Source organism: Prinia subflava, chromosome 1, assembly GCF_021018805.1.
Source record: "Prinia subflava isolate CZ2003 ecotype Zambia chromosome 1, Cam_Psub_1.2, whole genome shotgun sequence".
Lineage (NCBI taxonomy): Eukaryota > Metazoa > Chordata > Aves > Passeriformes > Cisticolidae > Prinia > Prinia subflava.
The window spans coordinates 130,717,970-130,737,157 of NC_086247.1; the positions used below are offsets into that span (position 1 = coordinate 130,717,970).

A 19,188-nucleotide genomic window follows, 5' to 3' on the forward strand; every position below is an offset into this window, starting at 1 on the left:
AAGACCCTCTCACAGTACATAGTATTTGTTGCCAGAAAGGACTGAAACTAGCAAAGATTTAACATTGATAAGCTCAGTTTTAACTTAAAAGCTGATTGATTAGTCAATCTTTTATGGGGGGCGAGAGGAGGGTCATATGTCTTTGATACTTTCAAACTGGTAAATTTGTGGATTTTTAATGAAGTTCAGTCATATCTATATCTAAATGTATCTATATAGGACAGTTACAACAGTTGTTCAAGAACAACTGCTCATGGAAGAAGCTCTTTCCTCAGCCCACCCCACACCAAGCATGTTTATGCTGGGATGTCATTTTACAAGAGTAAGAGCACTGAGCCTACTGTTCATGAAAATCTTTATGAAAGTTGTGTTTTGGGTAGACTTCCTGACAGCAGTGAATGAAAGGAGCTAACACCGAGCAGCTGTGCCTGTTAACAGCAGGAGCCTCCCCAGACGCCCTGCTCACTGCTCAGCAGGATGATTTCTTTGAAGGCGCAGTAAGTACTTATTAAAATTGTAGCAACTTTCAACACAACAAGTTAAAATTCACAGAAGGGCTAAAAACATCACCAAAGAAGAATGTAGCTCTGGATTTTTACCCTCTCATGGTAATATATTTTGAACCAAACCAGAAAAACATGGTTGCAACTTATACTGGCATCCCAAGTGCACCTGAAGAGTTGTTGCTCCTGCAGAATGAGACTGTGCCCCTTGCCCGTATCGAGGATAAAAGGAGTGAGGACTCATGGTACAAAACTAAGAGTGCACTGCCTGCTAAGGCTATTGGCCACTGGTGTCTGCTTGTTACAATTCCTTGTGCTTCTGAAACTGCATGAACGGGATTCTAACACGTTGAATGGATCTGATAATAAACTGATGTAGGATTTGTGCACAGTTTTAATTTATACTACATTTAAATAATTCAGAATGCTTTTTGTGAAAGGGAATAGAATTTTGTATTTGCCACAATTGATTACATTTTGTTGAAGATGCTGTTAGTAGGGTGTAATGAAAACTGAGTAAATTCTAGGGAACTCTGTATTGAAGAGGAACATTCCTACTCCTACATTAACAAGAAAAATTAAGAAATTGTTCAATAGACTCAGAGCAATTTTCTTGCTTTTATGAGCAGTAAGGCTATAGATAGGAAAAAAGTAGGTGATTATCTAGGGGTTTGTTTTCTAACACATAAATTCTGAAGAATCTCTTAGTAAATGCAGCTCAATTGCTATTACAATGTCTAAGTTATAGACTACCAGGATAAAACTTGCAGAACTGACAGAAGTATGGGACTGTGGGATGTGCTGATTGAAATTTAAAGAGACAAAGCAAGCTCCCTTTAAACACATATTATTCAGTCATAATGAAAACTGTTGAACTGAGAATACACTTTTTCTCCAGAGGAATTCAGAGGAATTCATGCATAGAGTTTTTGTACTGTAAGACTAGTGGGGTGTCCTTAAGCAAATGGTTCCAATTTGAGGTACTGCAGGATGCTTTTGTTGCTAGCAGAACTTTCTTGCCATTGCTGGAACTCTCCATTCATTTTGTGGGAATGAAAAAAGAAGTTTTGGAAAGCTCTTCTTGGACATTTTCTTTCTAACATGAGGTATTTTTCAAGACCTAAATTGTGCAGTATTTCAAAGCATTAATGTAAAAAGAATATACAGAAATAGTATCAGGAAACATAAAAAAACCATTTCTCTTAAAAATTAGGCACTCACAGGATGTTTTCTGCCCCAGAGAACATTCTGGGGAGCTAGTACATTCATTTGATGTAATGGAAGCAGAAGCTGCCATTGTCTGAAGGTTCACATCAATATGACACTGAAGTGGTCTCAGGTTCCTTCAGGTTAATGGAAAAATTGATTCTCTATCATCAGGAGCAAGGATGGGAGGATGGTACCTGCTTGTGGAATAGCACTAAGTTTTACTGTATCTTCATTGGTAGAAAAGATTTTCTGGTTTGTTGCCACGGATTTGTTTCCTTCTGAGTTCTCCATCCATGGTAAATAACCTCTTCCCAAGAAGTCCTGTTTTCTGGCTTTTGTGGTTGTTTCTTTAGGTCTGTTTTCTCTTTTTTTTTTCCCTTCCTTCTTTCATTCATATGGGAAAAGAACTAAAATTAGAAGCATCTTTCACTAAGAATTATGATATTTGGAATCAAGCAGATGATTTAGGAGTCCTTGTATCACGGTTTCAATTGAAAAATGAAGATTTGCTGAGCGTGTCTGAATGTCTGTACTCTGGTTGACCCTTTTTCATTTTCCAAGAACATAAAGATGTCCCACTACAATAGTCATAAATTGTCATTCTGATAATGTCAAGGAAAAAACATGCCAAATCTTTTTTACTTTTGTTGATGCTGTTATGTCCTTTTCTAGGAAGTGCTGAAGATTGGCAATCTGAGGGACATTTTTAAAAATATCTGTCATTTTACTCATTCCTGAGCTTGTATTCCTCTTAAAACTCAGTAGAATAGAAAGAAAAAGTGCTGAACCTGAAGTGAAACAAAGACTGGAGTGATCCAGCAAACAGAATAGCTATGTGTGAAGGAAACAGTCCCTTAAGACCCTATTTAAACTCCAGCTTCTTTGATGCGATTCTAGCAAAATTCAGAAAGAGTTAACATTGCTGGTTTTCTACATTACAACTGAGAATGTGCCATGTTTGATTATACAACTATCCAGATGCAAAAATCCCTGTTCCAATATCCCGTTTTTCCTCTGCCCCTCAGAACAGAACATCCCTACACTCCATGCTGCTGTTTTGCACCTAACAGAGCCAATAATGACTCTTGGATTCTAAATCCTTGCAGTGCCCCACGACACTACAATATTTGTGCACATGAGGTGATTTAGGGTGTGGATAGAGGATAGTACAGCCACATTCCATTCCATACCAATTTCTGTCGCACTCTTGGAGCCATGGGGGACTTTTTAATTAGCCCTGGAACAGCAGTCTGTGAGTTTGTGTAGATGCAGGTAAGCTTCCAGTACTAACCAGCAGAAGAGATGTCCTTTGCCACAATCTACTGCAGGGGCCTTTAGCATAGGGAAGCTCAGCGTGTCTGATCCTGTTGAGTTTGACCCTTGTCTTGTTAGCCTTACAGCTCTTTCACAGCCAGGTATAGGACACCATTTAATAGCAGGATTATTTTCAACAAAGGCCTGTGGGGGAAAAAAAAAGGCAAAATATTGTATCACATAAGATCAGATTTCATCCTTGCTATAAAACAATCTGTATTCATAATCTTCTTTTGAAGGAACAAAGCCAAAAGCTATATGGTTTTAAATATAGTTCTAGGAAGGGAATAATTTAATTTCCACTTTTTTTTTTTTTAGTACTAACAGTACTTCAGACCTACAAAAAGAATGATACTTCCATTCCAAACAAAATGTTCAATCTCTGCAAGTTAATTCCTTTGTGATGTGGGCTATGGTAAACTTCTACTATATATGCACTGGCAATACACTCATTAACAGAACTGATTCTTTCAGTTGGAAAGAATGAAAACCTTACTGATTAAACAAAAGTCAGAACTAGACTAACTCAGTCATTTATTTCCCATCTTTTTTGGTTAATGTAACAAGCCTTCTTTTGTATCTAATAAATGAGGAGAAAAAGAACTTGCACTACTTTGCTTCAAACCTATTCTGATAGGCCACTTGAAATAAAATGCCATTATGAAAAAGATGAGTCAAATCTGGTAATTTAATTTGCATCTTACTGTGTATTACAGAGACTTGTTGCAGAGAAAGTACTGTACTGTAAATGAAAAAATATTTCTCTACCTCTGCCCTGCCACCACTGATAAAGTAGCTCATTTCCCAAGACTAGTTCATTACTAGTATAAAAGAAGAAAGTTGAATTAAAAGATTGTTTTTAAAAACAAATTGCAAAGATGAAAACAAATACATTAAAAACCCCAGGAAAACAAAATCAAGCTTTTCCTACTCCTCTACCCATATACAGCAATCATGTCAAGCATTGTACTAGGAAGTTTTTTAAAAAGAAATAGGTACTATTTCTGAAATCAGTAAAAATAATCAGAAAACTTTGAAAATTTCAGATTGCAAACACAAACAACTCTGACTAATTAAAACCTTCATATCACCTGTTACAAAAATGAGTTTGATCATATGATTTTATTAATACTACATTAGGCAACCTACTATGGAAACACAGCATTTCTACTAAAGGAAGACATAAAATGTTCTTTCTTTTTTTCTCTGTGGTACAGCAAACATTGATACTACACTATATAAGAGACAATACATATTTGTATGTATTTGTTTATGAATTTCTACTTGGAAATTTACAGATATATTGCAGTATTTCATACAGAAGCTTAAAGTTACTTTTTATAAAATGGAATAGAGTTCAAGAGTACAAGAACAGTTTGATAATTTACCTTAATGTCAAATTGAAGGTACCTCTTGTCCATCTCCTTGGAAACCACACTTTCTATGATGTCTACAGGCACAAGCTGGAAACAATCATATGCTGGGCAAAAAATGTTGTGAGCTTCACCCTCCTGAATTTTCAGATTCAAAAATCTGCCAGAATTTTGCCAGTCAGTATTTGTGAATAAAAAGTAAAAGTTAAAAGGCAATTGAGTACCTTACACTATGTTCACAGGTATTCACAATGATTACTTTTTAAATAGAGAATAAGGACTATCCCTTTTTGCACAGAAGAGCTACAAATTTGATGAACAGCATAATTACAAAAATAACAGTGTCATGGTTCAAACATGAGCATCATCAGCAATATTTAGCCCTATGTTTGTGGTTTCCCTCATTGCCATTTATCAGACAGCTTTGCAATGTTTAATTAAACTGAACACTACTTCTACCTTAAATCAGAAACAGAATATGTAAGTGTAATTAATCTAGGAAATAATTAATTTATTATGCAATTAATTTCTACAACTGTGCTAATAAAAATAGGTATGTTTTTGGACATGAATGTCTAAATGGTGACCTTATTAGTCCCTGACCACCAGAACATAAGACAGAACAAGCTCAAAAATCTGATGAAAGCTGGACTTTAGCAGTTGTTGTTGTTTAGTTTCATAGCTGTAACAGGCTTATCAATCTGACATCAAGGATGACTCCATTCTAACTTTAATCATTTACAGGACAGGCAGTTATTCTAAGGTAGTCAGAGATCCTTTAACAGTTAAGGTGGAGATACCTGTCAATTCATCCCATCTTAGATTTGTATCTGGGTAACTCAGTCCTGGCTATGCTCCAGGTGACTTAGGAATGTCTGGCTCACAAAGATGAATTGTGCCACTGGACTGTGGCTCTGAGCCTGTGGCTCTGAGCGGGACCCCGTGTCCTGCACAAAGGACACAGTCCAGCAGCCAAATCAGAAGCACCACATCAACCCAGTGATCTCTTAGTAACTCCTACAGCCTGCCCAGGGATTGGCAAGGCAAGAGAAGCACAAGTAACAATTTCCTTGCCACTGAAAAGAACTGCCTTTGGAAAGCTCATATGGAAAAGAAAGTGCTCCTCCTTAGCACCAGGCCAACTGGTTCATAGGAATGGGGCTGATCTGCAGGAGGAATAGCTGTGCTGAAATGGTGCTGTAACAAGGCACTACAGGGCTAGAGATCAACTACTACAATCTCCTGAATGGGAACACGGATGAATACAAAACACTGCATACAGATATAATTATTCCTGGGAAATATGATTAATATTTATACTGCCATAATTATCCACATCTGAGTTTTTCACTAGCGTGACTACTCTGACAAGTAACTCTGCAGTAACAAGAGCATTAGATTAATAGAATTTCTAAGTGAAATCTACTCCTCAGTTATTAAACCTCAACATAAAAAAAGAATTTTAATTGCTTTTCTGATTTGAAATGGATTCACAATGCTAAGTTTAGTGTGCTAAATGCAAAGATAGAATTAAGCATGTGCTTAATTTAGAAGCTGTAAACCCCAATGCTGCCAACACCACACATACACACTGAACAAATCAAGAGTAGGCTTATCTATTTACACACAAGCTTAAAACATTTGATTAAGAATTATGCTTAGTCAGAACAAAAACAAACATTACATAAGTCTAAATCAGTTGGTACTGGTTGTTTGAGTGACAAATAAAATATTGGATGGGTTCAAACTAGCAATTCTTTGAAACCCAAACAGTACTTTAACATTAGCTGTTTATGGCCTCTGTCCTTTCCTCTTCAACATTGTAGGTATGAATATTTCTCAAATGACAGAGAAGTACATATACTCACGCCTCCCAGCAAGCTCTGCAGAAGTCATGCCCACAAGGCATATCCACTGGGTCTTCAAACACAGAAATATTACACATGCAAATGTCACACTGTAAATGACAAAAATGCTTCTGATTAAGAAATACCCTAAAGCTTTTTGTATTGTTAGCAGAATGAGTTATGTTGGAAAATCTCAGCAAAAATTTAAAGAAGTGCTCAGAAGGGGGAAAAAATCTAACTGTATCCAGGAAAAAAAGCTATAGGAATGGGAAAGATTTGGTATCTCTGCTTCTCTAACTCTCTACCCAGAGAGCGTATTTTGGGCTGCTTTTTGTCGCATCCTCGAGCTCAGGAAGTGCTTCACCCTGCAGAGTGCTGGAATCTCAGAGTTAAAGAGTTCTAGGTGCAAAAGGACCTGCGTTTTTCATCAGCTTCACAGACAGCCAGAAATGAGTTTGGAGATGACAGAGGCTACAGGAAATGTTTAGCATCTCACACAGTCAGGTCTAAATCAAGGTGGAGTAGTTTGAGTGTGCAGCAGAAACAAATACTTTAAGTAATAACCTACATACATATTATTTTTAAAAAAAGACTTTGAGGTTTTTGATCAAAATGAAGAATAAGTTATACTACAAATAATCCAACAGAAGATATAATTACTTAATTTTACAGAAGTAGGTACTAAAAAAAAAAACCACTGAATACCGAGGCCCTACTCTAAAATAGTTAAAGAGTAGGGGTGAAAATACTCTCTGCTTATGGTTATGTGTGCAAATAAAGATTAATGTTCTTCAAGAAATACAAAAGGATTTTTCTTTTCATCAAAACAAAGACACCATGAAAATGTATTTCAACTTTCAGCACGCTAGGTATTACATACACATAGGACATGTTCAGAAAGTTAGCCTGTGGTGTGCCACTTGAAAAGCACTTACATTACAGCCAAAACAAAATCAAACAAACAAAATGGACTTTAAAATGTAGACCTCAGTGAAGACATGTATTGTTCCTTCAGTCATTTAACCCTACTGTCTAGCCAAAATAACATATTTTAAAAGTTGACAATGCATTAAAAATAATCTCCATTAAATTTATATGAGCTGTAAATTTTGTTTAAAATGTATCTTTAAAGTAAGGAATTTAATGAAGCCCTGAGTTCAAAACATCAAATAAAAACATTTACTAGAACTGTTTATAAAATAAGATGGAAATGCAAAACATGTAAAGGAGCTTTATACCTTGTGGCTTTATTTTATCTATTCCTTTCAGTTTTCATTTTTCTGGCAAAATGAGATTTGATAGTTCAGATAAGATTCTAAAACAAACAGCAACACTAAATGTGTAACTCTGGACTTGGATTGAGACACACTAGATCTGTAATGGCAATCATTATCCAAATCTGCATTCCTGGCATATGGACCATCAATCAAAAACAAAACACACAATGTAAAACTGAGGACATGCAATCTCCTGTTCAATATTTTAGTTAGGAATTATCCACGGGCAATATTTAACTTCTAACGTAAATAAATGTACAATAACAATATACCTTCTATATAGCTTATTTTACAGCATTTTACAATTAAAGAAATAAAGTATTTCTATGGAGGAATGCAAGATCTTAATTTTAATATGAGATTTAGGGATGATCCATTTGAAAGACTTCATGTAATATTCTAAAAAAATGCTTAGATCATGGAGCAATAGTTTTATAATGCTGCAGCTGTGGATTATTAAAAAGAGAACTCTGTCTTCCAGAAGAGCCACACAGATTTTAATGAAAGGCGCTTTCATATTTCAAATTTGCAATAGCTTTGTAAATGGCTTGAAGCAGCCCACACATAGTAAAAGTAATTATAAGCTTACAGTACACTAGTGGGCTGACATTTCAAAATGCAGACAAAGACAATTTTGTTTTCTAAAGAAAAAATTTTCAAAAGGCAGGGTTCGCAGAACTGCATACATTCGGGGAAATGGATACAATGAAAGTGAACAACTTGGTAGGGATGAGATGAAAGTTCAAAAGGGCCAAATGCACTGATGTGACTGTAGCTGTCTAAAATGAGAATTTGTGGGTGACAGCCAAGGTAAAACCAGAATGGTTTGTGTTTGCCAGATGCTCAACTATTTTATCATATAGAATGTTTAAGGTGTCAGCTTCTCTGTTCACCACTTTTGGAAAGAGAAACACTTTACACTTTCACAAAGGTATTTTTGGCAGCTCCCCTATCTACAGAGGCGCACTGTGTTTAGAAATGAGCTGTTCTGCCCCGCTGGTTTAAGATGTGTTTGTAAATTTACCACAGCTGTGTCCATGTCTCCTGGTGAGGGGCTGATTTCATCAGGGGAGGTGACAGAGGAGCGAGTGGTGCGCGGGGTTCGCGGGGACGGGAGCGTGTCCCACGCGTTGTATCCGCTCGGGGGGGGAGTCGGCATCTGGACCCCGGAGCGCTGGCAGCAATTCTCCGGGTTACACATCCAGGCTTCCAGCAACTTCTCCCTGTCCCAGTCTTCAGCAAATACAGAGACACAGGAAATTATGCACTCGACAAGGTTTAAAATATATCTTGTAACTTCACCCTCAAATGAACACTAAACAAAAAAAAATTAAAAATAAATAACTATAATAAAGAGTGACTGAATGGAACTTTAGACATTACGGTTCAGAGAACACATTCCAAGATAATATGTAATGCAATGCAATTTTGTAAATAATTACATCACAAGCATCTCCTTTCCCTGTAATATATCTTAACATTATTTTTGTTTATTTACAGCAATTGTAGTGGCTAGAAGACTCAACTGAAAACCATAACTGGACTGACTTTCACTGACAGATAAAAATATAGCAACCCTCACACCATTGAATTTTCATTATTTTTTCTTTCTATGAAAAATGTAATTGTTTAATATGGATTCAATTTTATCTGTGCTTTGTTGTGGTGGTTTTTTGTTTGTTTTGTTTTGTTTTAACAAAGCCAGGAAATACAGGAAGAAGACTAAGATCTAACTGGATTACAAGAAGACTGACTTAACGCGTTTGCAGTTCATATATATACATATATATATATATATATATATACACACATATATATATAAATTATGTGTTTCTGGGGGGGGAAATCCACCAGAGTGAAAAGAAAATTTCATATATTCTCACTACATTTTATTCTATAATTATGTGTCAGCAAATGTTTTACTTTTATTCATAATTAACACTGCTCATTTATATACAAAAGACAACTAGTGAAACAAAATATATCTTAAAACGAAATCAAATCTTTCTTCACAATTGTTTGAAATGCATTCTGTTTCTGATTCCTATGATTAATACTAAAGATATCTTCAGAATAGCATTTTTCTACCAAAAATATTTAAAAGTTCTCATTTAAAAATAAATCTATCAAATTTCTATACAGATTTGAATATAAACTCATCAACTCTACATGCAGATCAGATAAACTTGAATTTCATAAATGACAAGAAATTTCCCAATTTTTCCTACTGCTTTAAAAAACTATTTTCAAGTTTGGGGATTTTTTAAGTGCTGGGTACTCCCAAAGAAACATTGATGTTATTAACCAAAAGATCTTTTATTTTGATTGAATTTTATTTTTATAAAGAAAAGATAGTTTTCCTATACTGTGTTAGTGCTGGGAAAAAGATATGTGTTCTAAGCACTGAACTTAGTAAAAGCATTGCTCCTGTCAAAAAGAGTTCTTTGAGATGCAGATGATTTATTGATCAGGTTACTTCTTATCAAAGTGAAAACTCATCAATGGTTAGTTTAATTTAATTTGTTTAAAGATATGGCCCCAGAACACATTTACACTTTAAAAATTTTATCAGCATTTCTCATACTACTCTGAGTTTATAACCTTTCAGAGAGGGGCTGACTGATGTTAAGATACAGATAAAATTTGCTACAAGTTTTCTTGATCTTCTTTGTTGCACTGTATCTTTAAAATTAGCATGGGCTAAGACGTCACTAAATGGATTCACTGTGTTCTCTTTACTAACTTATGAATTTTAGTAAAACACAAGGTAGTTCTATTTGTTGAATTGCCTATTTTTTTTATCCTGAAATCCATTGCTGTATAATGAACTAAAAGAGAAACAGAGTTGAAAAAACACTTGTAGAAAAACTGTAAAGATATCTGCTTTTGTGACTGCCACAATAACATTTTTTTTATCTCGGCTTTAATTCTACATACTTCTGTCTCTCAATTAAAAGGGAAAAAAGGAAAATACACTCTTACCTCTTGATGTTTGTGTCAATAAATTGATATATTTGTACAATAAAAGAAAGCAAAGTCTGGTGGATTAAATATTATATGTCTGTAAACTATTAAACTTAGTATATAAGTATGATCTTTCCAAGAATTTAAAATATACTTTTTATACCTTGTGTGACTTAGATGAAGATTTCACATTATTCTTTTGTGATTTTCAAGATTTAATGCAAAAAAAATTTACAATTTGTCAAGTCAAACTACAATTTGATGTCAATTCTCTAAACCTCTGTAAATACCTATTTCCTTTGCTAAGCTGAATCAATACAGCTCCAGGCAAAAGAGTCACTTTCTCATGACTTGCTAATTGTCCGTGCTTCTTTCTGTGCACTCGGCAATTGCATTAAGTTACCAGAACATCACTAAGGCAACATCAGTAGAATGACCTTTCCAACACAGACTGATTTCTTCTCAATTTTCAATTCCTGCTTGCCAGTTGCTGTTAGACATTTCTCCACAATTTACATCAGCCTCACTGATTTTCAACTAATTGCAGACTGAGCTGAGAGTTTGAAAAATATTGCCATAATTTTCCTCTTCAAAATATCTGCATAGGTTATGGAGCCTACTTAGTAAAGTATTTATAATTTTTAGCCTTACTGAGACTATTCTGGGAATACAATATAGCATTCAAATATTGAACATATTATAAATACAATAGAAGAATTAAACAAATAAAATTATATTTATGCAAGGATTGTGCCTTAAATATCCTCATACTGGCACAAGTTCATGTTTACTTAGTTCAGTGTTTAAAGTAACATAAATACCAGCCATGGATAATAATGTTAAAGAGATGAGTTTCAGGTACAACAACTCCTCATGAAAGTGTGCCAAAAGCTGTGGGTTTAAAATACTGTCTTTCTATTTCACTTTTCCCTCTCCCACTGACTTTAACAAGGAGCCCACAAAAATAATAAGGGTATGAAAGCTTAATCCAGCAACACAGGGAAGAGCACGCAAACCATTAGCTGCCTGAGTAGTTCCTTTGGCATAAAGTAACAATGCAGATGCTTCAGTAAGCATAAGTTTTAAATCATTGAATCAAAGCCTAAAGCTTACACTGAGTTTCAGAGATACTTTTGTCTGGAGAAAACACACTGAATTCAGTATATCCCCTTTCTGACAACCCTAGTTTAATTTGAACAATAATACAGACTTATTTCAGTGAAAATAAACTAATTACAGATATGCACATGGAAAAGCATACCCTGTATTGAAAGTGTAACTATAGAAAATCCTCCTAAAGACATACACTAATATAATTTAAAGCCCAAAGCAATTTCCAACCACTTATTACAATGGTCAGACTGTTTTTATTGCAAGAAAAAATAAATAAAAAAATGTTGATCCAGTTTGATACACAAATAAATAGTGGCAGAAAACCAATAGTCTGACAAAAAGAGGTTTGATGACTTTGACTTCTTTGACATATAAAACCATGTAAGTTTTACTCCTGTGTCTCTCACCAACACAGGGTGGTTCTGTTTTTCCACACTGCTTAAGTTAAACTAGCTTCCATTATAATTCCTGGTTTGAATCACTTTTCTCTCAGCTTCCCTGTCTGCCTAAATGTTTTTTGACATACTGCAGCTGTAATTCTTTCTGAAGTACTGTGTGATCTGTTTGCTGCTATTAACCATTCCTTCTCTTTTACTTGGAAATAAAGTGCAAACATAAAACTGTGGTTTTGAATTTGCTAAAAGCAGCTGCTTTAGACTGAAAGGTTTGGGATTACCATGTGCCCGAAGTAGAGCTTCTGCAGTAAAGAGAGGGGCTTGAAGCATGTCAGCAGATTCCACAATCAGCATATCCTTAAGCCTTCGCAGGTCTTGAAGTCTTAGTCCCTCATATGGCTTTAAGAAGAAGAAAGATAATTTATATTTTCAAGTTAGTCTCTAATACAATATTAAAAAGAAAGCACTGTTACTGATTACCATCTCAACTGTGAGGCAGAATGGGACAAAATTTATTTACCATGCACACCAATGACCACACAAAGCTATATGGAAACACTGTCATTTTGTAATATTTACAGTATGACTTTTGTAAATTTCGAAATCTAGAAGCATTTCTTCCAGGTATAATGGAGAACTCTAAAGTACTCCATTATATCTGGAAGCCATCTTCAAATGATGAGCTAGCCTAACACTGACTCTCTCTCTCCCCTCAAAAGCTAGATTTTCACAGAATCTAGATGCACTTTGACTCAGTGATTAGGCCTCAGGTATGAGAATGCATGACTAGATTTGAACTAAGGATTCAGAGAAGGGCCAGACAAAGGGCAGGTTATCATACATTGCGTTTGCATTCTATTACACCTTACATTCATTGAGACCCACCAACTCTGAACTGGTTTGGAGGACGATACACTGAGACACTAGGCAGTGGGAAGTTTGTGACCAGAATGCAGTATGTGGATCTTCTGAGTCAAAATCCACCCTTCCAGAAGCAAAGTCAGTCCTGAATAGGACAGGTGAGCATGCAATCAGATGTTCATAGAAACACCATGAGGGTTGAAGTTGGAAAGGACCTTCAAATGTCATTTGTTCCAACCTTCCTCCTCAATCAGGGTCACTTAGGGCCAGCTGCCCAGGACCATGTCCAGATGGCTTTTGGATATCTTCAAGGCTGGGGATATATTATACATGGAGATATCGAAACTCTTTTTGAGAAACAATGGCCAACTCTCATAGCCCTACAGAGAGCAGATCATCCAGCTGCCTTGCTGGTCTGGAGATCCAACCCCTTATTACAGCATTACAAAAATAAAACAAATCAGAAAGACAAAAAGAAGTAATTTTAGGATTCTGAATAAGCTCCAACCAAGAGAGCAGAGATACACATGTATGTTTGCAGACTCCTTTTTAAAACTAAGAAAGGAAGACTATGACAGCAAATAATGTATTTGTAAGTGTTGCACAGACAAAATGCCCCACAGGTGGGAAGAGAAAAAAAAGTGGGAGGGTCTGTAAAGAGAATGGACATAGAAAGGATATGTAAAAAACACAATTCTTACATACACTGGTATTATTTATTTAATTAAAAGGTAGCTAACAAAATGTTTAAAGCATTTGACATAAAGTGTTACCTGGCCACCAAATGGCAATTGTCTCCAGCAATTTGGAGATGGAAGGACACAGCAGCAGTGGTGACAGATAATGGCAGTTAAGACCATGTGCCATTATTTACTGTCTATATTTTGATTTTATATAGACTATAGCCCAGGACTCTCCAGTGCTAGATTACAGGGACACAAATGTATACATACATTAACATTACCCAGAAAGCAAAAGACTGGTTCTGTCCTTGAAAAGTTACAGTCTAAGTAAAAGTCTGCTGTCTCCTTTAAGGATAACAAGCAGAAGACAGAATTGATGGGGAGAATGAATACCCTGGGTTTCTAAATGATTTTGTTCTTTTGAGACACCTACTCTAAAAATCTAACTGGCTTCCTGTACTCCAGACATCATAATTAACTCCACAATGCATCTAAAACCATAACTGACTCACACAAGGACATCTCCTGTTAGCTAATCAGTGAAATAAACAGGTGCTTCTCCATTCTAGAAACTGTCATCAAGCAAGAGTAATGCTCCACAGATCTGCACTGGGCCTTTGTTCTTTTTGAGAAAGAAGCAGAGCAGAAGAGGAATGACGTGTGAGTGTCCTGACCTGTATCACGATTGCTCAAGTTCAGGCAGTTTCTCTATGTCCTTCCTGTGCTGATCATGCATGACTCAGTAAAGCACAATCTGAACGTTAATGGCCAGCACTGAAATAAATCTGGGCTGCTTGGATTAATAGCATGCTGGAATTTGACTGACCTTCTTAACTTATTGCAAAAAGATAATTTTTAAAAAACATTTCAGAGAGACAGGGATAGAAACAAACTGTGTGCCAGAATTATTATAACTGTGCTGTATGTACAGCAAAAAAATAGAAACAAAATGATCACGACTGAATCTGAACTCCATTTTGAATTGCAATTGTAAAGCAATCAGCTGTGTCAGCATAACCGTACTCAATTCTTGAAGACCATACACATCATAAGAAAAAATATCTTTTCTGTTAAACTGGCGACATATCAGCATATTTTAGGAACTGGTATTTTATCCTGAAGTACAGATATGTTTAGAATTATCTTTAACGGATTGGTTCTAGGTCAACCACTGGCAAATATCTCCCCTTCAGTAACAGACTAGTATATTATCTCAGCTGGAGCATTCCACACAACCCAGCAGCAAGCTTTGGATCTTCAGTTTTTAAGAATTCTAATTTTACCTTTTTAAGTAATGAGGGAAATATTCCCTAAGAATGTGTTTGAAACATCAGACATTAGTTTCATAAAATAACACATGAGCCCACAGAAGAAGATGAAAGAAAAGAAATTTTAGACTGGCACTATTAAGGAGGTTAATCTGGAAATTCTGGAGTGAAGACTTTATACAAAGGGAACCGTAAAAATGTAATGTGTACAAGACAGTCTTGTGGAGATTTGTGAAGATACAGTCTTTAGTTATGAGGATGTACATCCAGTGTGTAATATCGCAGAGGTTTAACTGCTTTAAACACTGATGACTTATCTCTGCAATGCCATGTGCTGGAAAGGATTTTGATTACAGTTTATGATGCTTGGAGACCTCCCTTTATGGAGGAACTCTCTATTGATATTTGCTGTGAAAAAGACATTGTTCAATATTAGCATCATTTAACATTATAATGATTTCAAAATTCACTGTTAGAGTTACTACTTCAATGCATTGCTGAGCTTCTCACTACGGATTCCAACACTTCTGTATTCTCAAAAGCCCTTCTTTGAAATTATTTTCTCCTCCAGTTTTTACTCCTAACATTTAGCTATCATAAATTATACTTTTTTTTCCCCTGAAAGTCCTTTTAGTATGTAAGCTGATTATTTTAACAGTTCATTTAAAACTACTGTTACTTTCTTCTTTTTTAAAGCATCATTAAAATAGACAGGGACAAAGTAACTCTTTGCTACAGTGATGACTATATAATTAAATGGTGTCAAAACACTTCACGTAAACGGCTTTCTTTACGGGTGGATGGAGTTCTACAGTTAATGGAGTAATATATTAAAAAATTATTTATACTCTATTTAACTCATTCAAGTAAAATTATATGCATTATATGTATATTGAGACTACATGTCTTAACTAAATGTAGTCCCCTTCTCTCCTTTCTCTTTGTAAACCATTCTCTACCTGTAGAGATAAAATAAATTTGAATAATTTAATATAACTCTTTGTACTTCAGGTATTTATATTACTCATATATTTATATGACATCAATTCAGAAATTGAAAAAAATCATGCCAATTATTATACACTCAGTAACTCTGTGAGACACTCACTAGCAGTGTATTTTTTCAGTATTCAGTGGCACATACGTAAAAGGAATGAAGAAATTATATCTTTTGCTATTGCATGAGGTATTTCTCTGTGTTTACCTGAGAGCCAAAACTCAGTCCTGGATGACCTGCTCTGAGGTACTGCTCATTCCCAGGGGTTTCTTATGTAAGTTTAAAACATTACATGATTTGTTTGAAAGGAAGGACCCTTTCAGTCTCAGGACTCCCTGGGATACATCACCAAGGCAAATATGCTCTCATGCTACAACAAACAACAATGTAAAAGACTGCAAAAGAACAACCAAAATCTATAAAAGCAGCTGAAGAACAATCACTTAATGTCATATTATTTAATGTATCTTCAATTAGATTTAAAAGATAGATTTATATTTTATATAACTTTTATTTTTGAGATCATTCAACAAAGTAAGAGCAAAGAATCAAGAAGAAAAGGATTGTGTTCTCTTGGAAGGGAGGTATTGTGTATTATCGTTCCAGATACTGTTGTGCAGATCTTAAACACTGGAGTTCAGCCCATTTGGCTGTTTTGCCTGGGAAGAAATGCTATTCATGGTTTTCAAATGTTTTATCTTTTCCTGTAACCTTCATTCAGAAGATGCAGTTCCTTTGAAAATGCATTTCTTAGTGTTCAAAGTTTTTTAATTATTCATGAATGAATGTTTTCTGTTTTGGAAGAATGTTGAATAGCAACAATTACAAGCTGAATACTAGGCTAAACAAGCATTTTGTACACTCTATCCCTCAGTGTTTAATAATAAATAAGAATGAAACTGAGAGAAAAAAGGTAGAGGATCATCCTTGAGAGGCAATTTTGGTGAAGCATCTGTGCTCTGGGGCTTTTGACAGAAGGCATCACCATTGCCAGTGCAGCTGCCACTGCTCATCCCAGCCATTTGTACCCCAACCTGGAGGATGAGGACATGCACTCATTTGGATTGCAGCTCAGTGCAACTCTTTCTAAGGCTGTTTCTTCAACTGGTTTTGCCCTCTCTGAGGGCTAAAATTGAAAGACTAACGTCTCATGGCTACACGCTCTTGGTATCTGCCTTGTGCCAGCACTTGGTCTCTTAGAGATAAACAAGATGTTACAAAAATTATCCCACTGGAAAGTCATAAAGAAAGGGGGGAAAACCAGCAGGGAGCACACAGACAGAATTGTTCTATGAAATCCCCAAGGTCATCAATTGGTGTACCAAATTCAGGCTGACATTTTTTGGATTGTGAACATTTGAAACACATGGGAAAGCTGCCCTGGTATGTGAGATGGACAACTGTACAGTCCCTTGTAACTACCAAGTCTTTAAGCTGGTTTTGCTCAGCATCTACCTTAAATAGGCATGAGACAACATCTTCTCTTGCAGAAAAGCCTATTCAAGGGGCTCTTGATTTGTCCCACCCATATCTGTAAGTTCCTTGTCTTCTCACCTGTGCTGGTGTATATGCCAGCAAACCCCTGTTATCATATAAATATGATAACAATTATTCAGCTTAAATAATACAGTTACATATTACAGCTCTTTAAAACTTTATCTTCTTTTAAGCTCAAACATTGCTATGATCCAGCTGAAAACATAACCTTCCAAATTCAATTCAATATTCTATTCTATTCTATTCTATTCTATTCTATTCTATTCTATTCTATTCTATTCTATTCTTCCAAATTCTATTTGCAAAACCAAAGGAGTGGTAAACTGCAATTGTGGCAAGAAATGGCTGCAGCCTTTTAAAGCATTTCTGCCAAGAGAGAAAATATAATTTTAAACTATGTCTTTACAATTTGGATGCCTCTGTATGGAAATATTCAGAGAAATTAAAATGAGTTAATTACATTTGCTATTTCAATGTACTAAGTATATTAAACCTCATTTCTAAATGTCTCATTTAGGAACAAACTATCTAATTAAGGCTGTTTGTATTTGAATTTATCCAAGAAAAATGGTCAAAAAATTAAATGGATTCTATAACGACCTTCTTAGTCTCAGGTAAGAGTGACCACGAGTGGCATTTTTCAGGGGAACAGTTAATGTCATCTAAGCCTAGTCATGTATTTTCTTTTAAACAACATTAGGTCATAAGTGGGCCAAGCTAGTAAAAAGCCAAGCCATGCTATTTCAGAAGGGAGCAAGGGAGCAACCATAGAGAAATCTATTGTCCTTTAATTCTAACAGAATTCATTTGTAATATATGTGTTCTTATTTAGAATTTTAGTTAACTAAAATCTGATAATGAATAGGTAGGGAGCTTGTACTCAGAATCCTTTTGGTCAAATTATCTTAATGGAATCACAGTTGTCTGTGAGGCATTGACAAAATTCAAACCAATTTTTTGTCAGTGAAATGTCTCTCTTTCAAAAATGTACTTGGAAGTAACACCACTTGTTATTATCTGTTTTTCATATAAACTCTGGTATGCAGTAGCTTCAGGCATCATGTTATAAAACAAAAAAGTAAATGCACTATGTTGAAGGCCTGCACTAGTCAGTTTTGAGTGTTTTTCATAACATTCAACCCAGTTTCAGTCCAGGAAGATCCACCAGAAAAGTTTCCCTACTCTATTCCACAGATTTTCTCCTTTTCAGAATTTCTTTTGTCCTAATTTTTGAGACAAAAAGGCATCTTAAGAAAAAAAAAATTAAATAATGTTTCATTTAGAGAAATTGTTTCTGAGCTTACTGGCCTCGCTGTATCTCCTCCAGCCTCCCAGCCTGCAGGACAGTCCACATAACTAAGATATGAATAAAATTTCTGTTTACTTTTGACAATGCATGTTATGTTCTCAGAGCATAACTTGAAAATTATAAAGAGCTGCACTAAAACTGTTTACAAATACAAAGTATAAAGTACAGTACCTACTGAAATACTTGCAGACTTGTGTCACAATGTAACTGCTGCAAATATAAATGTGTAAAATACTTCAGATTTAAAGTATCCTCTGACCTCTTTTTTGTCCAAAGCAGCATACTCAGCTTCAATGCTTTCAGCTTCAGGATCACGTGAAAATACCATTCGAGATTCCAGGTTAAGAGCCAGCTCTTTGTGGTGCTGTTTCTCTGCACAGTCACATGGCGTATCTTTATTTTCATTTTCTGCAAACAAATCTCCACCATGTTTTACTAGAAGCTGAAAAGTAAAATGGCAAAGTAAGAAGTTATTAATTAGCAACTCTAATAACACTCTAAAGAAAAGGCATGTGAGCTAAGAAGAAAACAAAAAAAAAAAAAAAAGAAAAACAGAACAATTATTACAATAATAATAA

The 19,188-nt window shown here is 35.4% G+C and overlaps 1 protein-coding gene across 4 annotated transcripts in view; it reads right to left on the reverse strand.

The window, feature by feature from the left end:
* Positions 1-19,188, reverse strand: part of ANKIB1 (ankyrin repeat and IBR domain containing 1) — an 88,143-nt gene that overhangs the window by 18,139 nt on the left and 50,816 nt on the right. For all 4 annotated transcript variants that reach the window (XM_063412400.1, XM_063412410.1, XM_063412384.1 and 1 more), the window contains exons 4-9: positions 18,870-19,052; positions 12,277-12,394; positions 8,548-8,756; positions 6,268-6,356; positions 4,415-4,559; positions 3,004-3,170 (exon numbers count right to left, since the gene is read on the reverse strand). In XM_063412400.1, coding sequence (XP_063268470.1) covers positions 3,004-3,170; positions 4,415-4,559; positions 6,268-6,356; positions 8,548-8,756; positions 12,277-12,394; positions 18,870-19,052 — 911 coding nt within the window. The remainder of the gene's footprint in view (positions 1-3,003; positions 3,171-4,414; positions 4,560-6,267; positions 6,357-8,547; positions 8,757-12,276; positions 12,395-18,869; positions 19,053-19,188) is intronic.